General features: G+C 24.6%; 1 protein-coding gene across 2 annotated transcripts; it reads right to left on the reverse strand.

Moving 5' to 3' along the window:
• Positions 1-3,130: 3,130 nt before the first annotated feature.
• Positions 3,131-8,841, reverse strand: LOC126907641 (trypsin-2-like). Of its 2 annotated transcripts, none has more exons than XM_050689072.1 (7): positions 8,507-8,841; positions 8,378-8,418; positions 8,197-8,306; positions 5,932-6,279; positions 4,565-4,809; positions 3,611-3,771; positions 3,131-3,532 (listed from the first exon to the last, which is right to left on the reverse strand). In XM_050689072.1, exons 1-7 carry the CDS (start codon positions 8,565-8,567, stop codon positions 3,365-3,367), a joined length of 1,134 nt encoding a protein of 377 aa, XP_050545029.1. In that variant the 5' UTR covers positions 8,568-8,841; the 3' UTR covers positions 3,131-3,364. The 2 variants fall into 2 exon arrangements, with proteins under 2 accessions (XP_050545029.1, XP_050545031.1); XM_050689074.1 differs by having other exon boundaries at positions 5,932-6,264; positions 8,507-8,732.
• Positions 8,842-9,558: the final 717 nt, after the last annotated feature.

Below are 9,558 nucleotides of genomic sequence, written 5' to 3' on the forward strand. Positions count from 1 at the left end.
GTTTTGGTTTACTTGTATATTCATAATAAATGAATATGTAAATATAATGTGACATACATGTACAAATGATAATATATTATTTGCTAATATAATAAATGATGACATAATACTACAATTCATTATCTACCTATGATAAGAAATTAAATCGACAAAATATTCATGATACTAGAACTTTCATAATTCCACGATTACCAAAACATTTCTAGATGTGTAATTTTTATCTAAACTTTATGGATAACTCAAAAAATTATTATAGCCGATTCACAATTTGATTTTCACAGCAGACACTCAACTATTTAATAAATTAATCAATTAACTGACTCAACTGTAACTTCATTGAAATAAAACAATAATGCTGACGATGATGATTTTCTTTTTAAATTAATACTACTCTTACCACCTTTATACTACTTATTTTTTAAATCTTACCTCATAGAACGCAACTTTACATTACACTATCGCAGAACTCTTTAAACGAAATCTGATATAATGTCAGAATGCTATACCATGCTCCCTTAATACATTTACAGCTCATCAACCTACTCATCCTAATACAACTGTAGTAGAATATGCAATGAAAAAGCTATTCTTTCTGTTCACGAAAATATTCAAATAGCTTAAGATAATTTGCAATCTCATCTCAATGATCTTCAATCTTGGTATTACTATTTTCACATTTAAAAAGGTTTGTCTACAATTTTAGCTAAACAATGTTCAATTACCATCATCAACTACTACAAAATACCTTTGTATATATCTTGACCAAAACCTTAACAGAATACATCATAAATTCTACTAAAATCAAATTAAACGTACGTTTCTATATAATCAAACGGTTTCTACACTTACACTCAAAACTTTCGTTCATACAATATTAATTTTATACAAAATATTAATTAAGCCTCTATGTGTTGCAGTGGTAACACTGCTTTTATAATGTTTGCATTGATAAATAAATAAGTTGTTGTTTTTAATTTAAAATAAATATAAAATAAANAAAAAACTAGCTTAAATAAATTTCAAATTATACAGAATAAAATATTCTAGTATTATGTACGTATTTATTGTATGTATTTAGCGTTGATAATGGTAACGTCGTTCCTGAAATAAGTATCCACGATTTTTTACTAATATTTTGATACTTTTCGAGTTCAATATTTTTTAGTTTTAAATAGTATTTTTAACATGATTTTAATTTAAAAAAAAACCCAGCACAGGGGGGTCGCGGCACAGTGGTGACGTGGCATAGTTGGATCAAGTATAATGATATCTGACAGTGATTAAAATCAATATCAAAATAAAACGCTTCGATGCAAATCTTTAGATAGTGTTTAATTTAAAAAAATTGCTGGATTATTCCAAATGCTACATGATCTGCTAGTTCCTTATTTATATCCTGATTAAGATAAAGTATGTCAAATGAAAAATGAATTATTAAAAAATATTATTTCTCATAAAAAAATTATGTTGATCCATACACTTTTCAATAAGTTATAGCATTATAAAATTATATTATTTATATTTATTAAAAATATAAAAAATAAAATCGAGAATTTTCACACGAAAATAGCATTCGGTAGCCATTTTCACTATGAAGACAAGTCCAGAGGTCAAATTTTTTTTTTTTTAAATAAAAGTATATTACATTACCTTTAATTTAAGATATATATAAAAGTGTCAGACCTTCCGGAACATTTTCAAAAGTTAAGTTGAAAAAGTAAATTTTTTGTGAAAAAGTTGTCATTTTAAATCCCCCCTGTGGGCAGGTTAAGTGTCAAATTTACAAAAAAAAATACCAAATGATAGGTAAAGACATCAAGCATCTATAAAAAAAGAAATTATATTGATATGTTCATTTTTGAAAAAGTTATGGCAGTTTTTAGTAAAAAAAATTGAAAAAATTTCGAAAATTAGCGATTTTTAAATTTGTAATTTTTTTGGAGGTTTCCCCCATATACGGGGAACGAGGGAAATTTTTTCAATTATTAAGGGTAATGTCTTCGACTAGATACGATTTGTGATCTTTTGACGTATCGTTGAAAGAAATCCGTTCGGTGAGAACTGAGAAAAAGTGGTAACAGACACAAAAAAAAAAAAAAAAAACACATCTTAGTAAAACCAATACCTTCTCAGCTTCGCATCGAAGCTAAAATATTAGCCACAAATGGTAAATTTTTACTATATAGTATTAAATGAAATATGAATAAATGTTTAGCATAATTGTATGTCTATTTTTTAAATTTAACAAAATTAAAATTAAAAAAAATATATATGTTCTGAAAGATTAATATGCGGTGTCACCTTAATTATAATTATAATTAATATTATTAATATTACGTTTTCAAAAATAAGTCTGAATTGACCTCATTTGAGGGTGCTTGATTAGACAATGAGAACATCTTAATATATTATATAATACATTTATATTATTATTTTTGTTGACTTTAATTAAAGTTAATACTCTATTTATGTAAATTAGTTTTATCCATATTTTATGAAAATAGTACACATTTAAACTCTTAATAAGATATAATTTTCTATAGTTACAATGTCTAAAATCATTTAGATCATTGAAATCATTGAAACTGATACTGTATGTACAAAAAGTATCAGCAATACCATTTCAGCAACAGTTTGAATTGATCGGCGCGACGTAAATTTTTTTATTTAAGTACCTTATCACATATAAATATTTTTTTTAGTATAATTAAATAAATAAAATTCGATTACTAAATCATCGAGAATACTTTTTCTAATGAATTAATGCAAAAAAACGAAGTATATAACAAAATTTGTCAATGATGGTTGAAAACTTTGAAAGCTCATAACTTTTAAACTGGACTTCGCCGACAATTTTTTTTTATATATTCTTAGTCAGTATAAAAAACTGAACCAATTAAAAAAAAAAATTTGAAAAAACTCGATGGGGTGGTAAAATGCATTTAAGCCTATTTATTACTAGACTAACCATTATTCGAATGAAAGTAGAACAAAATTAAGCATTTTTATGTTTTTTCATAATTTTTTTAGGTACCGATCGTTTAATTAAAAAGTAATCAAATATATAACGGTATCATTCTAAAACTTAATTTCATGTATACAGCCTTGAATGAAAAATTAATTCATTACACAAAACTTGTACAAATTTTTATCATTTTATTTGTCAATTTATAATTTTTTACAATTATTAATATCTATTTAAATATATCTTCACGCTTTTTTATTTTTTTACTAATTTTTTTAATGTTAAAACTTAAGTTATTTAATTTTTACAGAAATAATTTTTATTATCAAAAATTAAAAGCTATGAACTATTTTATAATATTGGGCAAAATAAAATGTGCACTTTCTTTACTATTATTGCCTAATTAATGTCCTGAGTATTGACAGCAATCCACTTAAGAAAAGAAGTTGTTTTAGCATAAACTCCTGGGAATCCTGGTTGAGCACAATTTATTCCCCATGATACTACTCCAATATTTGTCCACCTTCCATCTGATCTTTGCATTAACAACGGACCACCAGAATCGCCCTATAATTAAAAACAGTAATTAAGAAAAACTGAATAGTGTAAGTAAATGTGGTTTTTCAACCATATTATATCATTTACCAAACACGAATCTTTCCCGCCTTCGTATTCAGCAGCGCATATATTAGTACGAAAAATTGGTTGCGAAAAAGCTAGAACACATTCTTCATGGTCCCAAACTGGAACAGCTACTTCTAAAAGAACGTTACTAATTTCTTCGTCGAACGCAGTTTGGCCCCAACCTAATTAAGTCATAAATGCCTACATAAGTGAAATCAGTATGGAAGTATACTAAATTAAAAAGTATTATTCACTTAATATAAAGACATTGTTCACACCCAAAGAAAAACCTCAATCAATTTTGATAGAGAAATTTTATCAAGGGTTTATGATAATGTTTTATTAATACGAACAAAATAACTATTCTTACAAATAATTATTGTTCAAGACAAGAAAAAAAATTATCATATTGATAAATATATCATAGTTTCAATAGTAATGATATATTTATCAAATTGAACAATGAATTTATTATATAGATCGAGGTTTTTCTCTGGGTGCACTTATATATTATAATATTATTGTAATGTACATTGTTAGCCCCTGGAGCGTTAATAAATCTTGTCTTACAATATTTATTTCTTTTGATTGATTACAAATTAAAAGTAGCATATAATACTTAAATAAACTGCGACATAAATTTTGAACTACAAGCATATATAAGGGGGTAAACTGAGTTTTACTGTTTTGAAGACATTTTATTTTTGATCCTGCAAAATCTTAGGTAAACCTTTGTTTTAACAATAATGTTATTGATTTAATTGAAAATGTATCACTATTTTTTAATACTTATACTATTCACAAAAGAAATAGGGATTCCTTATGAGTGGTTCAGGTAAAAACAATTTAATAAATGAAAAAAAAAATAATATTTAAAATTGATTAAAATTTTGAATACTAATTTGAAATATAAACATACCAAAACCGAAATACTTCATTATAGAATAAAGAACAGCAAAATTCAATTTATCTTACCACAAACGACAGCAGTTTTGTTATAAATTTGCATGTTGGTCTTAGGTAAACAAATAGGTTGGACATAAGTACTGAATGTGAGTGGTCTATTCAACCTGATGAGAGCAATATCATTAGCATGTGTAGCAGTGTCATAATCTGGGTGAATTCTGATTGCTGCTGGTCTGTAGTCAGTGTATTGTGTTTCATTTTTTTTGGTAAAATCGTATTCACCTACTCTTATAACAATTTCCTTTTGCTTGTATCTAAAATTAAATAAATATTATATAACCGCTCCATTATTAAATATAAGTAGTAAGAATAAATAAATAATTTGTAATCGATAGATTACCAAACATGATCCAATTAAGAAATCCACTAATGGTCCTATATTTGATTTTATATTTCAATATAAAATATAATTAAATATTATGAAACTACTTTTTTTTATTTATATAAGAATTACATTATCCAATGAGTATACTAATTCCCTTTAAATAAATAATTTAAAAATTCAAAAATTTAGTTGACAGAATTTTTTTTCGTTAAATTTAATACTATTTTTTATCCTCACAAATATTACTGTTTAATTACAAAAAATTTTGACTAAATGTTAAAATGAGTGTATATTTTATCGATGTAATTATATGATACATTAATTTTAAGTTAAAACTTTACTTTAATGGCATACATTCTATATTTAAATTAAGATGCAAGATTAAATTAAGATGTATTTAACGTTGCTTTCAATTTTATACAAGTTAATATTGTAAAAATAAAGTTTAACACATTAAATTTTAAGGAGTCACCAATTTTATACTATTTTCGGGTTATAAAGATTATATCAAATTTTTGAAATGGCCAATCACTAGTAAAACATTAAAATCTCACTTTTTGCAAATAAATAAAAGTGTCAGTGTATACAGTTGTTAACTGAAATTTTTAATAACTTAGTGGAAATATCAAATCCAAGTTATAGTATATTATAGAGCATGCCCAGACTGATATTTTCCCTCTTATAAGTTATTTCATATATTGTTTAATATATTTAGTATTAAAAAAGTTCTATAGATTTGTAATATTTAGTTAGAATGTATTATTCTAAAATATATTTAAAATGTCAGTTAAAATCTTTATCCAATGTTCTTTCGAATAATAAATTGTTAACTTACGTAAGTAAAATCTATTAATAAAGTTACCATAAGAACTCGAATTTTTAACAGTTAATATAAAATTTTAGCACTAAAAGTTTTTTTAAACTATAATTTGAAATGAGTGTTCAAAGTATGAACTTTGGAATGTTTTTTTAAAGTTTGTTTCGATTAGATTTAGAAAATCTGAGTACTTCATATTCTTTATAATATTGAAAACTATAAAGGGATAGTTACGTTTTAAAACAATGAGCAGCTGTAAGCACAAAACGTTTATTAATTATAACACCACCGCAAAAATTGATATAATTAGTGTTTTCTAAAAGAACTGCCATCCATGGCCATTCACTTGGACTAGTGACTTGAGCATTTACAATGTTTGAAGTTGTTTTGCTGTTAATGCCACAGTTTGGATCTTCTGGCATTGGTTTTATAGGTTCTGGTGACGATCTGTCCAGTGCTTGATCTAATTCTGATAGGTCAGATTCGATCGCATTGTTATTAGCTTGCCTTTTTTTTCGGTTATTTAAAACTATGTTTTTAACTGGACAACAAACACCTTCAACTCTTCTGAAAAACGAATGGCTAAATAAAATATAAAATATCATTATTGACTAGAAATATTACAATTATCGTAAATTTTTTAATTATAAAATTAAAAATAGAAAATTAGTAACTTTTTTTAGTTTAGCTTTATAAGATTTCAAAACTAAAAGAATTTTAAGAAAAATTATTTTTTTATTATAATACATGTATTAACATGTAATAGGGATTAGAATCAAAATATTTTGGGTTTTAACAATTTTTCTAATATCTAAAAAATTAATTCATCTGCATATATCAATTTTTTTTTTAGTACATATTGAAAAAACGATTACAGAAACTAAAAAATTATGTAGTCACCTTTGAAATCTCAATTGAACTTACAATTTATAAGGTCAAATTATAAGTTCGATTAATATTTTAAAAGCGATTTCATAATACTTTCGGTTTCTCGCTTATTATACTTACAAAATCTTGAAAAAAAAAAGTCGATAACTAAATTACTAAAAATGGTAAACATTTTCAAAAACCTAAATTCATTTCGATTCCTAACTTTGTATAGAAATAAGGTCTAATAATATATAACATAATTTTTGTAGAAATTAAGAAGGTATTTATGGAAAGGTGACGTATGATAAGTGTGAACTTCAACCATTTAAGTAAACACTGGTACTAGTGAGGGACTGAAGGAGTCAGTCCTTAGATATTAAAATGTTTAAAACCCTACGAGAAACTTCTAAATACTGTAATAATGAGTCAATTGGTGATTATATTCTGAGAGCCCAAATATGAACCAAACCGACATAGACAAATTAATCTCTTGTTTAATTTCTATAATATTGCACATTTTATAAGAAATCTAATATTTAAACAGCAATTTAAAGTTGGTTTTATAAAATGTTTATCATTATATTAAAGATAAAAACGTGTATTAAAGATTACGAAACTTATAAAACCGGCTGGAAAAAATCCAATAAAAAATTCAGACAAGGTCATAATTAAAGATGTCTTCTTAATTAATATTTTTTAGTAATATAAGCATGATTTTGAATATTATATTTTAATACAAAAGATAATTCTAATATGGTATTTTAATTTTATAGTAGGCATTATTTTAAAATTTATTTGGGAAAACCTAGAGCCATAAGCAATTTTGTCATTAGTTAATCTTAAATTATTCTAAATGATTGTTTCACAAAGGAAAATTTATTTGATAATTTTAAATGTTTTTAAAATTTTCTATCAAAAATCAAATATTTATCGAATACTGATAAATGTTTTATATTTAGGGTAACAAGTTAAAACTGTTTCCTTTTAATTTAAAGCTTATAAAACACTTTATTATCAATAAAATAAGTACATCATTTATTATATCTAAAAATAACTTTTATTTTTATTAGTCTATGTCAAACTTGTAAAGGGGGACAAAAGGGCAATGGTATAGAAATAATAATTCTATAAAAAATGTTATAACAATAATTCCTATTTATATTTAATACTTAATAGAAAGTGTTGAATATGAGTCATTGCTTTAGTACATTTACAAATGTAACATTGGTTTTTGATTGCCTTACTATGATATTTTTCGTTAATCATCATCCGTTTTTTAGGCTTTTTATAAAAAGTATTTGAAATTTATACACATAATTATTAACGAATCAAAGACAAATATGAAGTAAACAATAACTGAGTTTTTCAGAGACAGTATTTTATTTGAATGTTAGATTTAAATAATAGGAATGTTAATAGTAATTTAGCAATTAAGTACAGTCATACAAATGAATTTCGCACCTTGAATACAAGGACATAATAATAAAAAAATACTACCTGCATATGGGTGTTTCAAAACACAATTGTTTAAAATGAAATTATAATACTTGAAGTGCTCAATATAATAAAATTTATTACAGTATATTTAATACACTGTAATCAGACAATAAATATTAATGTTTTACTCACGAGTCTTGAATATAATGACATTTTTTAAGGGTTGAAGACGATTCAGACGTGACGTCACAACTTTGAATACTGGAAACACATTCTGCTTCTGGGCCACACGTTTCTACCCTCTAAAAATAATGAAAAAGTTTATTCAAGTTAACATACATTTTTACGATAACAAAGCATGTGTATTAAGTACCCTCTCAATGTCCCTTTCAAGTTTCACTCTTACAAGTTGGCCTGTAAAAATATAACGTTTTAACTAAGTATAATACTTTAGAATATAACAAGTTCTATTCAATAGTTATGAAACATATATTTTTTTTACCAGTTGAATTCTGAAATCCAACGATAGCTAAAATCCCGAGCAAACACAAATACGCATGCATTTTATTTAAAACTTCTGATCTAATAATTAACAAAAGCAATTACAGTTTAATATTAGGAACATTAAGTTTACTATTGTCTTGAATAAAATGTTCATGCTACAGAAGTACTACCTCTGTATGGACGCATACGAGAATGGCAATGAGTACATAAACAGTTGTAAATACTATGGTCATCAAATGATAATCCCAACAGTGTAAACCGGTTTGTTGGTTTGTTCCACTAGATTAAAACTTAAAATTAAATTAGTCAATACATAAATACTATTAAACGGCGACTCAGAAAATAGACCTTCAGCTTGTATCGTCTTTTATTGTTTTTGTACAACGAAATCTAACACACGAAATAATAATATTTTAAGTTATATTATAAACTTACCAAAAATAATGTTAATTAAGCTAAGAGACCAAAATGTTAAATGGCATATCGGTTAGATAAACTGAATCATCAGCTTTTAAGATAAAGTTAACAGCTTTTGATCTTAAAAACAGCTTAATTATAAATTTCTTGTTCGGTTAATTAAAAATATTTGTAATTACTTGTTATTCGTTTGGATTAAATATATTTTAAATTTATTTATGGACTTTTGTCCGAAGCCTGATTAAGATGATAACAATTAATTGGTTAAGTTTATTATGCTAACAAAAATCAATTTAAACATCATAAATAAAATTATTGAATTAAATAAATTATGCGCTTCAAATTTTCAGCTTTTATAAAAATAATTAGCTTTTTAAATATTATCATTAATAATTTAAGATTTTGCTTTAATGCTATTAAATTGTATAATATTCATCTATAACATTAATATATATATTTTAAAGTAACATAATATTTTATTATCTAAAATTTTTTGTTTTAAATGTATTTACTAAATTTTTTTTCTTCTAATTTTCAATGAAAATATCAGTAATGAGTTATAAGAAATGGAGGAATAAAAATTATTTTCAGATAATACTTTTTTGTAAGCATAAAATAAAGATATAAGTACAA

The sequence above is a fragment of the Daktulosphaira vitifoliae genome, unplaced genomic scaffold, assembly GCF_025091365.1.
Source record: "Daktulosphaira vitifoliae isolate Bord-2020 unplaced genomic scaffold, ASM2509136v1 Scaffold_5, whole genome shotgun sequence".
Taxonomy (NCBI): Eukaryota; Metazoa; Arthropoda; class Insecta; order Hemiptera; family Phylloxeridae; genus Daktulosphaira; species Daktulosphaira vitifoliae.